General features: G+C 46.3%; 1 protein-coding gene across 23 annotated transcripts in view; it reads right to left on the bottom strand.

Moving 5' to 3' along the window:
- ARHGEF7 (Rho guanine nucleotide exchange factor 7) overlaps positions 1 to 22852 on the bottom strand; it is a 181657-nt gene that overhangs the window by 88128 nt on the left and 70677 nt on the right. For 13 of the 23 annotated variants that reach the window (XR_004428955.1, XM_033177221.1, XM_033177224.1 and 10 more), the window contains 2 exons: positions 12002 to 12086; positions 7774 to 7904 (listed from right to left, as the gene is read on the bottom strand). The exons of 6 other annotated variants lie outside the window; for them this stretch is intronic. Coding sequence is in view for 9 of the 17 variants with exons in the window: in XM_033177221.1 (XP_033033112.1) it covers positions 7774 to 7904; positions 12002 to 12086 (216 nt within the window). In the remaining 8 variants the exon portion in view is untranslated. Of the gene's footprint in view, positions 1 to 7773; positions 7905 to 12001; positions 12087 to 14259; positions 14348 to 21984; positions 22318 to 22852 lie in introns of those variants that run through there. 4 more of the 23 variants (XM_033177234.1, XM_033177225.1, XM_033177227.1 and 1 more) reach the window with 4 other exon arrangements.

Here is a 22852-nt window from a genome sequence, read left to right on the forward strand (position 1 = left end):
AGTACCTCATATTTTAATTTGCATTTTTCTCAAAAATTGTACATATTTTCAGATTTCTGAAAGGTAGAAAGAGGAAGGCAGAGGGGCTGGGGCCTCTTTGATTTCCATCTGCCCTGGACAGAGCTCCGGAGAGGCTGGAGATGCAGAACTACCAAAGGGCACAGCACAGGAGCAAGAAAAGGACCGCCTGGCAGACCTCAGCCCTGGCCCACTCCACTTCCCTACCACGGACAGGAGGCGAGCCCAGCCCACCTGCAACACAGTGTCCCCACGGACTGCACCAAATGTCCGAAGCTCCAGGGAGCACCAGTGACATCAGCAGAGAGTCCAGGCCTCTACCCCACCAGGTGGCAGCAGGCGATTCCATCTGCCCACACCGGCTTCTCCCTGCCCTCCACCCAGCCATAGGGAAGGCCTGAGACCACCCACACTTCTTAACATACAGCCCCCGCTCTACCACTAGCAGGCCCATCATCAGCCCCCCATCCAGCAACACTCACTCCCAGGTACTTGTGGGAAATAACAGAACTTCAAAGACTGGTATCAGTCTCAGAAGCTGAGTCTAAGAGGACAGAGCTGAAAAGGAAGGTAAGAAATGGGGCTCAGAATACCCCAAATTTGGCAAAAGACATAAATATACCAATCCAGGAATTTGTGTGAACCCCAAATAGTATAAACTTAAAGAAATTCAAACCAACTCATACCATAATTAAACTTATGAAAACTAAAGACAAAAAACTGATTAATAAAACAGACATCTACAGATATACAAATCTCAAAAATTTACCTCCCATGTACCCCTTTCTCAAGGAGTTAAAAAGGTACTTCTCCAAAACGGGGATTAACCAGCAAAAAAACTGAGAGAAAGAGGCAGAGGAGAGCTACACAGTCAGGGGGAGTGTCCCAGGTGACAACGCAAGGCGGCTCAGAGGCAGCAGCTGTGCGGCCAGCCTGGCTCACAACCAAGGGAGTTTAAAGTACGGCACAGGCTCCAAGAGTGTTAATCAGGAAGAGAAGACAAAAAAATAACATGTTTGAATGTCAAAGAGACCCTTAGAAATATGCAAAGGATTAGATCTGCAACCTGCAAAAAGTACACAGAAAACTAAAGAAATGAGAATTACTAATTCTCAGAAATAAAACGTTATGGGTAAGAACAGCCATAGCATACAGTGTGGCTCTGCTGTGAACAGCACTCGCCTCGTCGTGTTACCCTGAACACGGATCTCAGCGAAAGCATGGTGGAACTCAGCCATGGGGACGACGGGCCTAGGCATTCATGCAGGAAAGGGGCCAGGGGAGGAAAACACCCCCAGCCCCTCTTTCTCTGTGGGAATCCACATTGATATCACTTCAAATTAAGAAAAAAAGGGAGCACTTTATTTAGAGACACACAGGCAAATACCTACAAAAAACCAACGGAGGAGCAAGACAGCCAAACAGAATCGTCCAACAAGGTGGCCCCCTCAGCCCCACAGGACACCACACTAACAACTATCCACGTCAGAAAGCACTTCTTAAGAACCAGCACTCAGAAGTCACGGCTGCTGGAGGGGACGGACGCCCCCAGTTACTCTGATACGATTACTACACCTTGTATGCCTGTATCAAGACAGTTTGTGTACCCCATAAACATATATGTACTATGTACCATAAAAATGAACAAAAAAAGAACCAGAGGGAAAAATTAAAAGTGGTCGTCTCTACTGTGTTTTTTCCTAATAGCAGGTTTCAGAGAATTACTTGACTTTAAACTAAGTGCATGTATAAATCACTGAAAAAAACATTTTTAAAAGGTAAAGCATCAAAGAGGTCACAACAGATCCTCAGTAAGGAGTAGCTGTAATATTCCAAAAATATTTAATACTTATCTATTTAAATGGGTTTACAGATTATTAATTATAAATATATATTTAATAATTCAAATTTGTCAGTGAAATATTTAATGCATTTTTCATATTTAATCAAGAAGTCTCTCTTCACTGTTTGGCAACAAAAGCGCCAGCAAACAATTACCAGCACAGACACAAAGCTCTCTGGGCCCTGTGACCACCAAGGGGCAGGCTCAAGTTTGCCACTGCAACTGAAGCTCCCATCCAGAAACTGTCACGTGCTGCTTGCTCTTGTGCGGTGAAACGTGACCTGAGTTCACGGTGCTATGTAAAGGTCTCTTTTTGCAAACCACCATCTCCACTCACCAGCTGTCTGCTGTGATCGCCACCACACTCTCCTGTGAGTAATCCAACCTCACCTGGGCACGCTGGCCTTGTGGAAAACAGGCTCACAGTGCACGCAGCCTGGTGATCAGCTCCAACACCAGAACACAACTGTGGTGAGCAAAGCAACACAGGCGCAGCAGGCCCCTCCCTAGGTCAGGTGCCCGGGGGCACCCTTGGCCAGCCCTGAGGCTCCAGCCAGCACCAGGGCTGAGGCCAGCGCGGGCCTGAATGGAAGCCGGCGGGGAGATGAGGTATGATTAAGAGGCAGCGGCGTTCCACCTCACAGTCATGAGTGTGCAAATGCAGGCATGCTCTACACTCAAGGCACGGATGACAGTCATGAGTGTGCAAATGCAGGCACGCTGTACACTCAAGGCACGGATGACAGTCATGAGTGTGCAAATGCAGGCACGCTGTACACTCAAGGCACGGATGACAGTCATGAGTGTGCAAATGCAGGCACGCTGTACACTCAAGGCACGGATGACAGTCATGAGTGTGCAAATGCAGGCACGCTGTACACTCAAGGCACGGATGACAGTCATGAGTGTGCAAATGCAGGCACGCTGTACACTCAAGGCACGGATGACAGTCATGAGTGTGCAAATGCAGGCACGCTGTACACTCAAGGCACGGATGACAGTCATGAGTGTGCAAATGCAGGCACGCTGTACACTGAAGGCAGGGATGGGGGAGGCGCACCTCTACCGACATTACTTCAGCAAAGCAACACCCCAGAAAGGAAGGGTGGCGTCTAAGAGAGGGGAGAATCCAAGGAAAGGTACAGGGGGCAGGCAGCCGTTTCAGATCCAGGTATCCAGGTGAAACGTCCCAATACAACATACCTCCATTCTTTGGCAGTCATTACGCTGAAGGGCATGTGGGCTCTGTAATACTCTTTCTGCCTATTACTCTCAAGACAGATTGCTTAGAACATGCCAACAAGTGCTCCATCAGGGTGCAAGATGCATGGGACAGGTTGGGAAAGGGTGTCCTAGAAAAGGCTATATTCCAACTACACACTCTATACTACCAAGTTCAGCCTAAAATCACGGCAGCTGAGTGAGGGCTCCGTTCAGTGTCAATAGTGTTACAGGAAGCTGGAAGAGACGTATTTCATCACTATTTTATCATTGAGGGGTTTTTTCCCCCTTTTTTAAAAAGCTCTCCGAAACTGTAGCTTGTCACCTGTCTGGACTCAACATGACACTTAAAGGAGTCTAAATCATTCAGTTGAGAAAAACAAGACAGTTGTAAAAAAAAAAAAAAAAGATATGCCACAGAATCCCATTGCTAAAAAATACAAAAATGGAAAAAACTCATCTTTACCATTAGACATCAGGACAGCAGATACCTTGGGGAACGTGAGCCCCATCGAGGAGTTGGAAGCTGGTCATGCTCTGCCTCCTCATCTGGGTGCTGCTTACACAGGAATGTTCCATGTATAAAATTTCATCATGCGGCCAGGCACGGTGGCTCAAGCCTGTAATCCCAGCACTCTGGGAGGCTGAGACGGGCGGATCACGAGGTCAGGAGATCAAGACCATCTTGGCTAACACGGTGAAACCCCGTCTCTACTAAAAAACACAAAAAACTAGCCTGGCGAGGTGGCGGGCGCCTGTAGTCCCAGCTACTCGGGAGGCTGAGGCAGCAGAATGGCGTAAACCCGGGAGTCGGAGCTTGCAGTGAGCTGAGATCCAGCCACTGCACCCCAGCCTGGGCGACAGAGCGAGACTCCATCTCAAAAAAAAAAAAAAAAATTTCATCATGCAGTACATCACGCTGTATGCACACAACACATGAACTGTTTTTCTATGGATATTACATGTCAACAAAAGTAACTGGAGAGAAGTGAAGACAGTTCCCCACTGCCCTAACCCAAAGGGAAAAGAGACCCCATCCAGGCACACATGACCCGGCCGGGCACGGTCATCTATGCCCATCATGCTCCTTAACGACCTCTTTCTGACACCTAGAGCCAAAGCACCACCCATCAGTATCTTGCATCTTAATCAGCTGTTTACTTTATTGTATCCCATGTTCTGAAATTATCCTAACAATCCAAAACCAGGACACTCTGGAGTGCTGCTTCACGCCAACTCTACCCTCTCCTCCACTCTCTAAGAGCACCTGTAATTTCCTTCACAGAAGGAGAAATGTTTGTCAAAGGACTGAGACAATTTTCACTCCAACTTTACTATTTCTGAGTGCCATGATCTTGTGTAAATATCATCTCTAAGCTTCAGCTTCCTCATAATATGTTAACCAATGTAAGATGCCAAAAATTAGACAATGTCTTTATATTCCACCAAATACTGTCAATTAAATTACGGCATACCATCAACTATAAGATACACATACTTCCAGATGTGTTAAAATGACTTAAAAAGAGAAGTCTTCGAATTGACAAAATATGGTATATGAAAATACTTAACAATGTGTACAATACATTTGGATATAACTTCTTGTATGTCTTGGAAACACACTCAGTGACTGGTCCAAAGCCAAGGTTACCTGCCAGCATCAGGACTGTGCCAGACATCCAGGTCCCTAGTTTCCAGAAGCAGAAGAAGCACTTTAAGAAATCAAGTCACCTCTCCCAGAAATGAAGGATGATGGGGACAATCACCTCACAAACGCCATCCCCAAACTCTCAGAACAGCATTCAGCACTCAGGGCTGTACCTATCAGCAGCCAGCAGCTGAAGACTAAAAAGCACAGCAGAGACACCAGGAATTCCAGCGGTGTCGATCAAAGTTCTTAAGAGTGAAGTACGAACTCATGCCTTATCTGTGAGGAAAGCCATACCTCAATCTAAAGCTGGCGCCTACCACATTTTTCACCACCGAGGCCCATCACAGAGCCGAACTGGATAAAGAGCTCAATTTAGCTCAGCCTCTGGAAGTGGGTAAGAACTCTCCCAGGTGTTCTTTCCTTGGAATGGTGGAGAAGCACCGCAGACAAGTGAAAACCTCCACTGCAGTGCAAAGCAGTAAACACAACATCAAACTGTTCAAGCCTGCTTATATATCCCGAGGCAGGAAATCTGTCCTGGGGCAGGGGCCTGACGGTTTCACAGATGAAAAACAAGCTTATAAAAACAACCAACAACTGCAGTGGTGGCTGGAGGACACATTCTTACACTGAAAGGGAGGCAGGTAATGAAGGAGCAACGCAAGAGCAAAGGGGAGTAAACAGCATCAGCCCCTCAGAACACAGATCCTCGTCTGGGGCATGGAAGCGTCTTATGCAATCTCAAAGCTGAGGTTTAATATGATCTCAAAACTGACATTCAAAAAACTGCAAGTTGCATTTTAGCTTAACTTTTTAACATGGAAATATTCAAATGCACACAAAAGGAGAGAGTGACAGGTGGCCCTCCATGCATCCACCACCCAGCTTCAAAGGAATGTTTGGCCATTCTTGTTTCAAGATGTTTTTAATTTTTAATCCAAGGAAACTACCTCAAAGTGCTATTGATAAACTACACACAGAAAAACCTAAGGGTAAAGAAACACTCATTCTTAACCTAGCATGGCTGAGAGAGGTCTTGGCACATTCCATCAAAGAGAAAGCAGCTCACCAGCACCCAATCAAAACATCAGTCAGCCCCAAAAAGACTTCACACAGGTCAGAGAGCGCAAGTCTTGATTTCTAGCATAATGAAATTTCTGCAGCTCATGAAAAATTAATCCTGTACTTATTATGATCTCAGTAAGATTACCAACATTACATCTAACTTTATTTTACTTAAAATTATACATTTGTAATCCGGTCCTCTACTCAAAAAGAAAAAAAAATCAGATGAAAATTGCCACCGGTGAATGGGTGAGGCAGCAAATCACGGCTTTACCCAAGGTTATCTTGGTAAATCTTGCTGATATCTCTCATAGTTTTCCTCATGCATTTTACAGAGCTAATTTCTTTTTTTTTTTTTTTTTTTTTTTTTTTTTGAGACGGAGTCTCGCTCTGTCGCCCAGGCTGGAGTGCAGTGGCCGGATCTCAGCTCACAGCAAGCTCCGCCTCCCGGGTTTATGCCATTCTCTCGCCTCAGCCTCCCGAGTAGCTGGGACCACAGGCACCCGCCACATCGCCCGGCTAATTTTTTGTATTTTTTTTAGTAGAGACGGGGTTTCACCGTGTTAGCCAGGATGGTCTCGATCTCCTGACCTCGTGATCCACCCGTCTCGGCCTCCCAAAGTGCTGGGATTACAGGCTTGAGCCACCGCGCCCGGCCTACAGAGCTAATTTCAAGTGTGTTTAGAGTGGTTTGTTTAGTTCTCCTTAACTTGGAATTCTAATGCTCCCAATGGTAGTCCACAGAATTCCTCCAGTGCAGACTCCTGCAAAGCAAGACACAGCAACAGCCAGGCCTCGTGGGGCCGCTGTGAGGACTGCAGCACTCAGGCCACGCAGCCCACCGCCCACCGCGCCTGGAGCAGTCGGACCCCTCAGGGGTCCTCTAAGAGGAGACACAGCAATGACAGCGAGTTTGAGGTCAAAAAGTTCAGAAACATAAAAATCACATTCCTTGCGTACCTTTCCATTTTTAACACATGCTTCATAAACCACTCTAATTTATTTCCCTCTACAAAACACGACTCTATCTAAACTAATTTTTATTTTTTGAGTACCGCCACCAGCTTACTTAGCAATATTCCCGTGTTAAGGCAGAGGAAAATCCATGGACCCTTAATGACTCTAGAATAGGGTTCTCTCCAGACTCACTTTACATGATCACTATGTTTCCAACAAAGTAATGTATTAAGATGTCGCGAGAAAGCAGTGGTATCCCCAGCAGCCAATCAAAGTCACTGCCCGCCAGCCTGCAGCTCAGAGAAGGGTGCAGGACTACAGAGTAGCAGCCCTGGCTCTGCCCCAACACTCTCCAGGCAGCCCAGCCCTGCTTTAAGGGCTTGAATTTCCCATTTTCAGCTTCACTATTACATTCCGTGGGTCTTACTCACAGTCTGTATCCTGAGCATTTATAAAAGAGTATTTTTTCACTCTCCACGACAACTGTTCAATCATCTAAGTTTTCTTTCTCCGCATCCCAATCAGCCATTCTAAGGGATTCCCTCCTCTATAAACTAAATCCTGCCTTAGTAAAAAGCACACTAAGCCATGCTTTCATGAGGAGAAAAAAAAAAGTCAGATTCTTTAGTTTTAACCATCTCTTCTTTACAGAGCTGAGTATTTCTACATATATCTTTCTTATTCTCATATTTCTGTACATGTGCATAGCTAATAATGCCATGCAAGTGACAAGGGATGTATTTTAAAGCACGCATCACTCCAGATAGCGAGTCATGAGTCTTGCAATACAACCTAAAAACAAGTGCGTTTCTCAAAAGTACTCATTAGGCACAATATCTGGATAATCTGGTAATGAGCGAATGTCAAACCCAATTACAGGAGCAGCAGAGGCAAAGTCCAGCTAACTTCACCCTGTTTAACACCATTAATGGAGGCTTATGTATCTTTCCAGATATATCCATACACACACTCATATCCTTCCCAAACATATTTAAGTAACAAAATCTCTCAAACTTACCAAACTCCGATACTGGCCCTGGAACAGTTTTGAAGTCCGAGTGTGCAAAGACTGTGATCCAAGGGAGTCAAAAGACTTTATGCGGTGAGACGAGGGCCGGGCACACACGGAGTCACTCCCCAGCCCGATGTCTGCAAAGGGCATGCACACAGAAAAAGAGAGCTGAGAGCGCCTGATACCACGCACCCACACTACACACTAGACTTTAAAACTAGGGCAGCACAGAGGGACACACCAAAAGACCACAACAAAGCAGCCCATTTATGCAGAAAACAAAGAACAAATTCTTTGCTACATAAATGACTTGCATTCATTCCCCAACTACCTTTCCAGAAATTATCTGGAGATAACTATTAATCAGTTCTTCTCTAGTAAAATTTTCAAAAGTTTGTGAAATGTATTATAACTTAAGATTTTCCCGTCACCTGGAAAAAAAAAAAAAGCCTCTCAAATTCGATTATGGAGCAGAGAACAACCAAGTACTGATTCTCCAACGCGCTACCACCACGTGCCCACTCTTCCGGGACGATGTGTCATGCAATAAGCAACAGAAGGAAAAGACTCTTATTTAAAAGAGAAAATCTCGCTGTATTTTTCAGCCAGAGAGAACCTTCTGGGGATTATTTCCCCAACACTAAGGCAGCACAGGCTCTACTCACCTCATGAAGTCGTTGACAGAATCAAAGTAAACAGATATTAAGAGGCTTAGTTCTATTCTCTGGATCGCCCTTCATAAGACACTCCACATAGGCCAACCAACAAATAATAGCAAATTATTCTTAAAAGTGACTCAATTAAAAAAAAAAGAGAGAGAGACAGAGAGAACAAGGCTGTGAAAAAGTTTGCTGGGAAAATTGCTGTTTTGAGAGGCACGTGCCCAGCCATGTCCTAAATTCCAGGGAGCCTTCCCTGAAAGCAACCCTAAGTCTCCAGGTCCCAGCTTCCTCGCAGGTCGGATTAGCTTACACAGTATCTGATAAAATTCTGAATTAAACTGTCAACATCTAAAAGTCTGAAGGTATTAGCAAAAACCCAGATTCCCCACTGCTCTTGACACATTTAGGATGTGGCCACACCAGATCTATATCCCCTAAGGCAAAGCGGCTCAGAGTGGGGCAGGGGCTGTCCTGAGAGGACCCAGCACCCACACCCTTCCATCCAGCTCCTCCCTTCACGCCACCTGCCTGACCCCACAGACGTGGGCTTGCTATCCCAATGGTCTTAAATTCTTCTCAGGTCACCCATGCACCCTACACTTCCCAGGACCTGCTCTCAGAGGGCAGGTTATGAGTAATCTCTATAGAGCACGTTCTACTTGAGAACACAGGGGTCTCAGGCAACCTGCAGCACAAAACCAGCTAAAAGGGCATTTCTAGCAAATTCTATAGGGTTCCCTGCCATGGGCTGCAGCGCTCTGCTGGCCCCGGCCTTTCAGGAAATTCTCATATGAGGAGGGCATCCTGAAGACATTCTGTATTTCCCCATCACCAAGCTTTCTTCTATCCAATTAAAACGCCAGTTACAGTCAAGTAAATGCCTTGAGAACACATATGGTTTTAAGTGACAGAAGCAGAAAGACAAGGATAAAGACATCTTCCTAAGAATGTCCACAGTAACTGTGGTTGCTGCAGCCGTCTTACTGTTCGCCAATCAAGGAAAGTTGAAATCTAGAAAGATACAAGGCCGGGCACGGTGGCTCACGCCTGTAATCCCAGCACGTTGGGAGGCCAAGGCAGGCGGATCACCTGAGGCTGGGAGTTCCAGACCAGCCTGACCAATATGGAGAAACCCCATCTCTACTAAAAATACAAAATTAGCCGGGTGTGGTGGTGTGTGCCTGTAATCCCAGGAGGCGGAGGTTGCGGTGAGCCAAGATCGCGCCATTCCAGCCTGGGCAACAAGAGCAAAACTCTGTCTCAAAAAGAAAAGAAAAGATACGGGCATTGCCTCCCCACTGACTTCAAGAACAAAAACAAAGGGCAAACAGAAAAGCAAAACATTCCTTCCATCTAGGAGGGGTCATTCCTGTAGTTTAAAAGCTTAAAAGTTTATCTGATAACTTCCAAATTTGTCTTTGTAAAGAACAAAGCTATTTTACATCCAACACATAGCCAATGACACCCAAGAACATACACGAAATACATTTTCATAAGGTAGAGGTAAAAACCAATAGCCTGAGAGTCATCGGTTTCTGACTTCTCTTATTTACTTGTAAATCCTACCATCTCAAACCTTGAAAGTTGACCATTCCAAGACTGAGTGGGCAAATTAAAGCCATCTTCTAAAGCCACTTCTTCCTAATTAGCACCCCCACTTACGAGGAAGGTAGAGAAAACATCTACAGTGAAATTCAAAGTTACTATCTTCTGCTGCTGTGAGCAGCCTCTAGAAAAGTATTCGATGGGAGCAGAGTCAAATTAAGGATTACTTGTAGATTTTACATATCTGTGGTATTGCCCTAGCTGCCACAGAGACCTACGTTAATTATAAGGCACATCATTGAGGCCAGGCATGGTGGCACACGCCTGTCATCACAGCACTTTGGGAGGCCAAGGCAGGCAGATAGCTTGAACTCAGGAGTTTAAGACCAGCCTGGGCAACACAGCAAAATCCCATCTCTACAAAATATACAAAAATTAGCCAGGCACAGAGGCACACACCTGCAGACCCAGCTGCTGAGGAGGCTGAGGCTTCAGTGAGCTGAGATTACGCACTGTGTTCCAGCCTGGACAACAGAGCAAGACCCTGTCTCCATAAAAAGTCATTCAAAACTCTGAGGCATGGATGAATATGAGTTTGCAGGCAGATCCCCCATGTGGTCAGGACACATGAATATGCCACTTCTCTACATCATCTGTTGCAGTGTTTCTTGTATTAAATTCCAGTGATCTACTGTAAACATATGTCCTTTTCTATGTCATTCGTAACTTTAGATAAGTGCACTGTTTGTTCATATTAAAAGAATCATTTTTAGATTGTAGAGACAGAGAAGGCATTAAATAATGTGACAATTTTCATTAGTTATATCCATCTTCATAATCCTGCCATGTAAATTTTTGTTTCCTAGATGCTTTCATCTGAACAGCCCTTTAAACCTCAGAAGTCAAGCTGTGAACACGCAGCCACAGCCACATCTCTGCCTGGGGTCTGCCCCTGCTCCCAGGGATGGGGGCCAGTGCCTCCCGCCATGGCACCAGCAGCAGCAGCAACTTTCAGACAATAGTCAGAGCACACATGTGCTGGGAGGCAGCACCAAGGACAGTCCCTGCACCACCGATGAAGCCTCCCATAGCCAGGAACTGCAGCCCCAAAGCGTTCATAACCCCAGTCTCTCTTCGGTGTGCAGTGAGGCAAATACACCCCCTCTGAAGGGCCAGACCAAACCTGGAAGTGACCCTGACAAAATAAACTCAAGAGGTTTCTGTTTGAAAAGGACATGTCACTTTCCCCCACAAATCTGATATTTAACATCCGTGAAGGTTAAGTTAAAAAAAAAAAAGTTACTCTAATTAAACAAAAAAGCAACTAAAAAGTTCCTTCCTTCTGAGCCACACAGAGATCCAAGAAAGAGCTCCTCAGGGCTCGTGGAGCATTTCCTCTGGGGACCTTGGCATCATGGACAACATGCACCCTCCCTCAGAGGACCCTGTCTGAACAACTCCTGTCTTTGCTGTGGCCCATGAGAGGGGCACACCATGTCCCCAAAACCTCCTCTCCACTTCAGTACTAACAGGGGCTAGGACCACACACACCATGTACCTGGGTGCCATAGCCCTCAGGAGCCCTGGACAGGTGGTGTGGACTTTACAGGCCAATCCACGAGCCACTCCCTTATCATGGTCACAGCTCAAAATTTCTGCTCACTAGACACAAATTTTAATCAGCATACACTCAATAAAAACTCAGAGAAAGGTGCTTCTAGCTCCAAGACAGCCCATGAGCCTTCCCATTAGAACTAGACGCTGTTCTCCTGCTATACCTTCAGGTGAGAAATCTCTCCATCCACAAAAAGGAAAACACCTGATACATACCAGAACATTTAAAGAAGATTCTGTTCTAACAAGGAAAATAAAATATCACAGCAAAAGGAATAATCAAAATGTAACGCAACAAAAGCTTATTTTGTAAATTCAGTAACGCTCCCCTGGCCTTGGTAAAACAAGAAAACCAAAGGTGTCAGCCCGTATGTCTTCCCACCCCCTCGAGTTCAATAAAAAAAGAGTCTTACCTGCTGTTACTTTATTTAGAGTCACTAAGGAACTGAGGACCTTGTTAAAATTCTGCCCCTGATACAAATCATTTGCATCAAACGTCTGAAAGGAAAAATTAAACAAGCAAAATTAGTAGAGTCTTACGTTGGGTGCAGGATGAACTAAGTTCTCCCAGCAACACGACGATGCTCAGCCTGAAATCCTAAGGAGACCACACAACCTGCGACAGGGAGACCAGCACGCTCAGTCTCTCAGTCCTGGGATAAGAATCCAATCAGAACCCTCTTACTTACGCGCAGGGTCCCCCCTCGGCATTAGGCCAATTCCCTGCCCAACACCCGCCCCTGCCCCTCTTTACACGCTGGAGTGTGAGCTCATTCACGGGGCCAGGGAGGGGGCGGGGGGGTGGCGGGAGAGGCAGCAGGCTGCTGGCATTCAGCAAGCAAGCAGAGGTGCTTGCTCAATCCTCCTCTCCTTAGATTAACACAGAGGCCCCAGGCAGGGCGTGCTACAGATGTTCTTTCCTAGACACAGAAAAGGGAAAATGACAGCCAATTCCAAAGCTAACAGCAGCAAAAGAAAATGCAGACATCAGAGAGCCGAGTGGATATGAGGGAAAAAGGAGGAAAGACAGGAGAAGCAGATCCCAGATAGGAAAGGGGTAGGGACAAGAGAACACCACCACCCTCAGAGCTCTGAGGCCAGGACCAGGCAAGCCCACAACCGCATCCCCTCCAATCCAGGGCTATCTAGAGCCCTGGGACCATGATGGAGCTGGTCACGTTGCCACTGGCAGGCACTTCCCACCACTCATTTTGGAGCCTGGAAAGGTAAAGCACATTGGTTTGCCTACGTATGTGGCAACTAGAGTCTAGAACGCGTGTGCACATACACAGCCATGTCAAAATAAACACAGCTCTCAGGTACTGCTCAAAGACCACATATGGCTTCTGGTCACCAAATAACCTCAAGCAAAAATAAATTTAACAGTCAAATCATCCACAACTATATTCCAGAAAAATTAAGAAAAAATTTCTTTCAGAGATGCAAGTAACAGAAAGATGTATTTAAATAGCAAAACGTGTATCCTGTTGCCCTATGTCCTGAGATTACCGGAAATGAGCATCAGTGGACAAGAGCCCCACCTTCTCTCCAGGGCTATCCTCTCCTCCTGTCAGTCCTGCCCTCTCCCTACACCTCTAGCAGCCCCTGCCAGAAGCCCCACTTCTCCTCTTCCTGCCTTCGGTCCCCTCCCTTTCCTGGCTAATCTTTATTCATCTTGCTTCCTGACACAGCCCTGCCTTGATAGCCTTGCTGCCCCCACCACACCCGGTCAGGTCCCCAGCCAGACTCCCTCAGAACATGTGTCATGATAATTTGATGGTGGATGTCTACAGGCCTTCCCAGACTAAAAAAGCTGCAGTGGCAGATTGTACATCTCCCAACACCCAGCACAGAGGCTGGTACACAGTTAGAAGGCATCCGAATGGAGACGTGCACCAGCATCCAAACAGCCACCCACCCTGCAGGCGCTGCATGCTGCTGTAATGAAGCTCACGCCAAGAGAAGCTAAGAAAAGTGACACCAAATGTGAAAAAGTCCTGCTGTATTATTCAAAATTCATCTTCAGCTAAAGGCCTTCTGTCTATAATTTTTCAAATAAGTAAAAATAGTCATGAGATGTTCAAACATAAAAAAAGAAAAACCAGACTTGGAAAAACTACCTCAGGAGAAAAAGCCATCAAATCACTAAGAGAGTCAAGAAAGGAGCTGAAAACCAGAGGTCACTTTCTTGAAGTTCACAAGGAAATACCGAAAGGAACCACAAAACGTAAAAAGAAAGCTATGAACACATTTAAGCATTCTATGTGCTTACCGATGCCATTTCTAACAAAGCACAAAATATAACTGATTTCATGAAGCTAAATCCTTTCTTTAAAAAACAGTCCTTAGAACAGATCGTCTTTAGAATCATCTTTAATACAGAATACATTTGTTGTAATATTATTTAAGTAGAAATCCCAACTCAAATGAGAGCAGCATCTAGGCTGACATAACCATCTATAACAAATACGGGTTAAGCTGCATTTTTAAAAAGGAATTAAATTTTAGGCCTCAGCTTCCTTATATGCAAAACATAAAATTTCTCTTCATCACAAAATGTTTAAATAGGAGATCTGAATGTCTTTCAGCTCTACAGATCTAATCTTAGAGCTCGGAAAATTCAAGTCATGGTATACTGCAAAAAGAAATACATACATAAATTTCTACTAACCTTCATAGTGGCAAGGCAGCAAGTCACAAAACCCAGAACAACAGGATGTGAAAAACGTGAAGTTTCCTGTTATTCCAGAACTATATATCTTTCTTACTTGGATACCAGGAAGCATCTGATTGGCTGAAATTGCCCACCAATGGGCTTCAATATGACATCAGAGCTTAAGTGAATACACACACCACACTTCTCAACAGGAAGCTAGACAATGAGATGAGGCAAATCCCTACCCGAGAGGGGGAAAATGCACATTCCCAGCCAATATAATGTTTTGATTGAAGTGCTTCTCTAGAGAAAGATAACAGACTATTTCCTAAAATAGAAATCTATTCAACAAAAAACAGAAACAGAAAAATCTGAGTACAGAGAAATTTTGTACTATGGGAATAAGAGGGACTTAAGTCTCAGAACTTCTGTAGAAATCTCTCCCCAAAAAGTAAATCCGTGTGTCTATAGGAATTACCATGACATGTAACACACTAGATTGTTCCCCTAGGGTTATTAAGGCGAGTATCTTAGACAGGATTCATTCATTCCCCACCACGACTTGCGGGGTGCTTTAGCAGTATTTCCACTCTTGGCAAGGCAGGAGCAGCAGGATGGAGGGAAGTGCAAACCATATTCCATTGTCTCCAGGCCTCCTTTTGGAAGCCTCAGCCTCAGGAGCTGCAGTTCTCAGCAGGAGCTGCACAGTAAGACCTCCTGGGGGGGCTGTAAAAGGGCAGGATACTCCAGCAGTGCTCTGGAGAGACTCAGACATCAAAATGCCAACCCTCTTCAAGTGACTCTAACACACAGCCAAGGGTGAGAGGCGTTCCTGGTGAGGTAAGGAAGGTCATTAGGAATCCTGCCCAGCAGAAGGCTCAACGCCAGCACAGGCACACTTCCTGCCATCTGGACCACCTCGCACAGGCACCATGCTAGGGAAGAGGGTGGCTGCACAGACACACTTCGCCCCAAAATACGCGTTAGGATCTATCCATTTGGAAAAATATATTTCAAACACTCACACTTACCTTTTCATTAAGTGAATTAAATGTGCAGTAGAATGATCCCATATTCCTAAAATGAAATCATCCTACCAGTTTTCCACCAGAAAATTAACATTAAAATTACTTAGTTTATTTTTGATATTTTACTCTCAATAGAAATTACATAATGAAATACAATACCAAATCAGGGATAAAAGAAGCCCAGAGTATTCAAACAAGGACAGAAAAATACCTTCTTAAAAGGGGAGTGGAGAGGGGAGTTCCCACGGCCTAACACTAAATGGCACAACACAAGGCAGCACGCTGTGGGAAGGAGGCCGCAGCGCTGGAAGAAGGAAGGGGGCTGGGTCTATGGAGTAGAGCCTCCCTGACCACCTGCTTGCTACAGCCCTGCACTGGGCCCCTCAGGCCTCAGACTTCTCATCTTCACCAGGGAAAGGGGAACACACTTGAGGACAGGAAGCAGCAACTGGAATGCCCCACGCCTTCAGAAAGAAAAGGGCACAGCAAATCTCGCTTATCAAAACAGACCTACAGATAACTCCATTCTGCCAAGGAAAACTCTCACTTTTAAAAAATTCAAAAAAACCACAAGAAAAAGCCCACCGAACAGGGAGAAGAATCATCTACATTACTTACAGGTCAACCCTCTCATTTAGAGATAAAAATGAAGCCCTCAAGTACAATGACTTTCTCAACTCTATTCTCACAGAGTATGTTTGCTGGACCTCATTTCTCTCGCAATGCTTTGCAGAAATTGCTTCTTAGGAAGCTGAATTGTAGCTGGCACTGTTTAGGAAAATTATCTTGCCTTCTATGAAATACACAGGCCATATATAAAGCAATGTGGGCATAAAATAGAACGGCCAGAAGATACTAAACTATACAGACCATAGAAGAAAATAGTGAGACACAGAGAAACTATCTGAGGAAGATTTCTGCAATCGTAGGTCGGAGAACCTCAGCCACAGGGACAAGCGGGATGAGGGGGATTTCGACAAACACTGGGGAGACACTGGAAGGAGCCGACAAGCCTGGGGATCAAGGTGTACGTCCAGAAGACAATGGCACGGAGGAGGACCGAGGGCATAGTTTTTTAATTGAATGCCAAACATCATTAATATTTAAGACTGAGAGAAATCCCCCCCTGAACCAAAGAAGAAAAACATGTCTTCAATATCTCATCCCCATTGTCTTTTCTGTGCCTTCACTGAACAAGCAGTTCCTGGGCACCTATAAAAGCCAGACATTAAGTCTGTCCACAATTCTGGGCCACGGAAAACAAGACTGTTCTGGATTAAGAGACTCCACATGCCATGAGGGGCCCCGCCCCGCACTGGACCGTTTTGGATAAACCATCTACAAAGTGTACTTGGGAGCACCTGGGGAAACGTAAACACAGACTACGTATCAGATGGTGTTGAGACATCATTACTAACCTTGTCATGTATGACAGACATTACAATTTTGGCTATGTGGGAACATGGAGTTATTTTTGGAAAGGTCATTTTGAAGGATTTAGGGGCATAACTTCATGATTAATATAACCCAGGTTAAAATATGTCAGCATATTCAAAAACACAGAATAAGTTTTTTGAAAAAGCTGGACTTTCAGGATAGAAAGCAGATGGAGGAGGCTGTGGTCTTCCAGCTCAGTGCGAATGCAGAGAGGGAATGGGGCCACACGGCAGAGGCAGTGCAGGGTGAGGAGCAGTCAAGTCTGGAAAGGTACACAGGATGTGGCCAGGTGAGGGGAGGGTGTTCCAGGCAAGGGAGGAAGCAACAGAAGGTATGGGGAGCTGCTAAGGCTTTTCTTTCAGCTACTGACATTTCTCAGACAAAAAGATGGCTCCAACACCATGGCAGTTCCCTCTGCAGATAGGGATCAGGCACAGATGAGCCAAGGCCACAGTGGTGCAGTAGCTCATCCACGGTCCCAGGAGACTCCTCATTCCTAATCCAGTGATCTTTCCTGAACCCACACACCTCCCAGTTCCACTGTGCAAGAATGGGCCACATGTCTGCACACCCATGCACTGCACACACAGCACACGGGATGACCTCTACAGCTCTACAGCTTTCAATGTCAAGCAGGCGCCATCCTTCCACAGATCTCCATCAACAAGACTCCAACTCACACCCCTGGGAGATTACCTGACTCCATCCAGAAGCCACAGTCTTGAAGCAGTTGCTTCCACCACAAACTCTTGCCGTAGCACACACTGAATGATCGACTTCACCCTTCAGTCATGGGGCCCGAATTGTCCTTACTACCCCAAGACTCACAGCAGGATTACAGACACCAACACGGACGAGGACAGCCTCCCCGGCCTGCTCTGGGGGCTCACTCGGGACTCTGGGGAGCTGTGCCAGCACCCTGACTGTCCTGCCTCTCCCTCCCCTGAATTCTCAGGCCACAGATGCAGAACTGTCACTCCCCACACTGTCTACACAACAATGAACAGCCTAGCACCATTTCACACTGTAACCTCTAGTGGTCATCATGACCAGCTTAAGGCCATTTTTAATAGAGTATGGACAATGCATAATCACAAAACCAAACAGCACTGCCCGTGAAGATGAGTGTGAGGAACATGAGCCTCGGCAGCAGGCCTGGCCAGGGGGGCTCATGCAGGGCAGACAGAAACCCCACAGACCTCAGAGCAGCAGGAAGGGGTGCTGACCCAACACACCGCCAACACCCTTCCTCCAAAGACCCTGGCTGCGTAGACTGGGCCTACCAGCAACTGGAGGGAAAGAAATGTAAGCCGCAGACTCAGAGCGGAGGGTCCTGCCTCTCCCATGTGGAGGGGGCACCTTGGCCACCAGGTCTACAGCAGGCCCCCCAGGTGCACTCTGACACAGGTGCACTGTGGAGGCAGCAGCACACAGGCCACCCACACACAGTTCTTGTCTAGGTCCCGGGCACCCACTGTGGGATCCTCCAGACTCCCCTCCACTTCTACAGACTGCAAATGGAGTGCCCTTAGGCCTGCAACCTGTGGGAATGAACTTTGATCAACAGTATGCCATTCCCCTTGAATCAAAGAAAGGACTGCTATAATCTTCCTAAAGTATCACAGCAATTTTTCTTTTAAAGCATCGCTAAATTCAAGGCAGGGCACAGGCAGTCCACTAGTAATAATGTCCTGAGTGACTGTAACACTCAACACCCATGAGGAACTCTCAAACCCGTTTTTCTCACAAGCATATCCATCCTATTCCTCAGTTTAGGGAAAAACCTAGAATTACATAATCCATAGAGAGGGTTAAAATTATCTTCACAGACAAAAGAATGCATCGATAACCCAGCCAATACCAAGAGATACTAATGAAGACTTAGCTGTTTTCCTTTGGAATGGTTTTTGTTTTTATAACACTGGCCGGTCTTGGCTATCCTTACATGAGATACAATTTGACAACAAACTTGATGGGGAAAAAGGGGGGGTTTTAACACAAGGACGGCACAGAAGACACCATAAGGTTTGAAGCCCACAGGACGACGGCAGTCCACGCAGGACACTCATGCAGTTCACCAGCCGTCCATATCTGCTGAGAGAAAAAGGGAGCACTGTCAGAAATTGACCTGGGACCAGGGACACAAAGCAAGACCATCCCAGACAAACATGGATGTGGCCACTCAGTACCCAAGAGAGGGCATCCATCCCTAAACAGTTGGTAGCTGCAGGGTGGACAAGTCTCCACACAGCTGTGGCTGTCCCGTTCCTCACCTGGGAAGGGAGAGAAGCTGTATCAGCTAACCTCTAAAGTCACTTCCAGTTGTAAAACTCAAGGATTCCTCTGACACAGTGTATTGTTTAAAAAAAAAAAAAAAAAAAAAAAAAAGACATGATTTTGAGCAAGAAGGACCAGGGTCAAGAGAGCTGGCTGAACAGAAAATGAGAGAAGGGTGAAGGTGCGCAGTGAGGAACTCAGCAGCTGGCTATAGGACAAGAGAAAAAAAAAATGAGTTAAGGCGAGTGGGCATTCACCCCTCTGTCCCGGAACTGCATCTCCCACATGTGGTTCCAGAGAAAGGAGGCTCGGCTTGGAGATGACCAGGAGGAAGATGAAGGACACAGCAGGGAGGGCACTGGGCTCTCCCCAGAGAGGCCGCTGCCCAAGGCTGGTCAGGACCCCTCCCACCTAGGGGGCCGAGAGAGGTGATGTCCACAGACACAGAAAGACGGTAGGGAAAAGTCGCCCTGGGTGTTGAGGAAGAGGAGGAGGAGTCATCGAGTAGTCCATGGTGGCAGAAAGCAAGCACCTGCCACGTGAGTCAGAAAGGGCTTCTCAGAGAGGGTGACGACTGTGTGTGCTCCCAATGGAGGCACAGACTTTGGAGCAGAAAAAAGGAAGAGGGGTGAGCCCATGCAAATGTGGACCTAAGGCCACCATCCATAACAGGCGTATCAGGAGTTCGCTGTCTGGTATCCCTTCCCCACTGCTGTCCAGTCTCTAGGCCCAGGCTGATTATTCCTGGGCACCCAGCTCTCTGACTCCTAACCCCACAGAAGAAACTGAAGCCAAAGGTGCTGGAACCAGTCATCGAAGGCTCTACAATCTGGCCCAGACTCAACTTCCAGCCTTAATTTTTGGCATGCCTCCAAAGGAATTCGATTTTGGCATATTCCTCATTTTATGGTTACACCAAAGCAGCCACATTTATTTTTAAGTTTAGTTCCTGAACTAACACCTGACAAAAGGAGGACACATTTGGACATGAGGAAGACAGGGATTGGCTGGTCACCAGCATCCATCTGGCAGGCTAAGGCCCTTAGGGTGACCCTACGTGTATGCACAGGCAACATCAGGGAGCTTATAGTCACCCCTGCTCCCAAATATGAAAACCTCTGGCCAGAGGACGACTATTAGCAGAAATATCCACAGTGGTTTCCAGGATAGCTTCAATCAAAAAGAGTATAATTGTAAAATAAGAAGGTTTCAACAGGCACAAGTTCTAAGAGCTGATATCGACCCAACCTAAAATTTTCACATTCAGTACACTACGTTCCAACTTCCTCCACCTCTCTAACCCAGGCTCACTGCAGCAGACAGTACGGCTGCTTTCATTCACTCCCCCTGCCCTTCAAGGAAGAGTCTGCATCGGGCCCAGTGATATCCATCAGCTTCCTACAGGCTGGGGCAGGCCTGGCCACACGACTTTCTCTGGCCAATGAGATATTGAGAGGTGAAGCCGGCTGGGTTTCTGGCTCAGGTGGGGACTTGGAGAACTTTTCTATCTAGCTAAAGGATTGTAAACACACCAATCAGCACTCTGTGTCTAGCTAAAGATTTATAAACACACCTATCAGCACTCTGTAAAAACAAACCAATCAGTGCTCTGTGTCTAGCTAAAGGTTTATAAAAGCAACAATCAGCACTCTGTAAAAACGCGCCAATCAGCACTCTGGAAAATGAAACAATCAGAAGCACACGGGTGGGGCCAAATAAGGGAATAAAAGTTGGCCACCCGAGCCAGCAGCGGCAACCCACTCAGGTCCCTTCCACGCTGTGGAAGCTTTCTTCTTTTGCTCTTCACAATAAATCTTGCTGTTGCTCACTCTTTGGGTACTCTTTGGTACTCACCGCGAGGGTCTGCGGCTTCATTCCTGAAGTCAGCAAGATCACGAACCCACCCAGAGGAACAAACAACTCTGGATGCGCCACCTTTAAGAGCTGTGACACTCACTGTGAAAGTCTGCAGCTTCCTTCACTCCTGAAGTCAGCGAGACCACGAACCCACCGAAAGGAAGAAACTCCAGACACATCTGAACATCTGAAGGAACAAACTCCAGAAACACCATCTTTAAGAACTGTAACATTCACCGCGAGGGTCCGCGGCTTCATTCTTGAAGTCAGGGAGACCAAGAACCCACCAGAAGGAACCAATTCCGGACACAATATGACAGAAGAGGCAGACACCAGCTCTGAGCAGAAAGGACGCACACTGGTTCTAAGCAGAAGGCTTGGGAGCCTTCAGGTGTTCCAGCCAACCTCCCATCCTTTTCCCTTAAATGAGAATGGCAAGGCTCAAAATGGAGCTATTCTATCAGCCTGGATGCTGACAAAAGAAGACACTTGGAGCAGAGCAACACCTTATCTGCAGCTAACAGATACTGACATAATAAACCTTTGGGGGCTGTAAAATGCTGAGATGTAGGAACGGTTTATTAACACGCCATCATCTAGCAAGAGGTGGCAACATGTCCATATTCCATATTTTCCCCAACAGAACTTATTCCTGAAAGAGAGGAAATGCATCTTGCAAAAACAAAAACAAAACTCATTAAGTGAAGCAGTCAGGTCACTGAGAGTAACTTTTATCATTTTAACACAACATAAAAGTGAATAACTCTTAGCTGACTAAGACACAGAGAATTCTCCATTATTCAAAATAAGGAATACTTATCAACAGAGTACTTATTCCATGGCAAACAAGGTTTTCCCTTTCTTCCCAAATTCTAAACGTAGTAATCACATAACTGCTAACGGCTGCTGTTTTACAGAAATCTCCAAGAAAAAAAAGACACAAATGCAAGTCGTCCTTGAAGGAGCACATTCTTTCACAGAAGCCTCTCGGCTGCTGATTCTCTCGGCTGATCCAGCACCATGTAGGAGGACGGCAGGCAGGGAAAGGATGGATGGCAGCGGACTCTCACAGACATGCGCTTGGCTCCACCCTTTGCCTGCATGCACAGATGCTGCTCATCCATTTCTACAGGCAACTCACTCTGAAACTCAGTGGCCCAAACGACAAGCATCTGTTATCTCAGTTTCTGCGTGTCAGCGTTCAGGGCAGCTTAGCTGGGTGAATGTGGCTCTGGGTCTCACGGGAGGTCGTTGAGACGTCAGCTGGAGCTGCAGGATTCTGGCATCCTTGAGGCCTTGCCGGGACTGAGGAGGTGCTACCAAGACAGCTCCACGGCGTGGCTGTGAGCAGGAGCCCTCAGTTCCTGAGTCCTCAGAGCATGGACAACGCACTCCACAGAGTGAGTGACCCCAGGGCACACGCAGAAAGGAAGCCAGGGCCTGCAGCTTCAGGAATCCTATAAGCTAGCCTCAGCAGTCAGGCAGGCCGTGCTCTGTTCATTAGAAATGAGTCGTCAGCCCCACCTGTACTCAAGGAAAAGCGAACAAGGCTCCACCTACAGAAGGGAGGAGCGTCCAAAAACGGGAAGACATTGCTTGAAAAATCACCAGCAGATCCACCCACTCTCAGGGTGCTAGGTTTTTCTGTTCCAGCTGAGTGACCACACCTTCACACTGGATGTCAGATGTCACAGCCACTCTGCAGAGCAGACACAACTTGAAGAAACAGGTCACAGAAGAACACTTCAATGTTTGAGATTTGAAAAGCTCCCCTACTGATACCCTGATATTAGTGACTTTGCCTCACCCTGCCTCCAAATTCATAGCAAGTGTAGAAATTCAGGAATATCCTCCACATAATAAAAATGGCAAAGCAAGCTACATCGCAAGATTGTGTGATACGTCATAATGTATAACACAATGTACATTATGAAAACACTTCATATAATAAAGATCCTGTGTCAGAACCTTTCCACTACGAGTAAGTAAACCCAACTCAAATTGGCTTA

The sequence above is a fragment of the Trachypithecus francoisi genome, unplaced genomic scaffold, assembly GCF_009764315.1.
Source record: "Trachypithecus francoisi isolate TF-2019V2 unplaced genomic scaffold, Tfra_2.0 Lachesis_group18, whole genome shotgun sequence".
Taxonomy (NCBI): Eukaryota; Metazoa; Chordata; class Mammalia; order Primates; family Cercopithecidae; genus Trachypithecus; species Trachypithecus francoisi.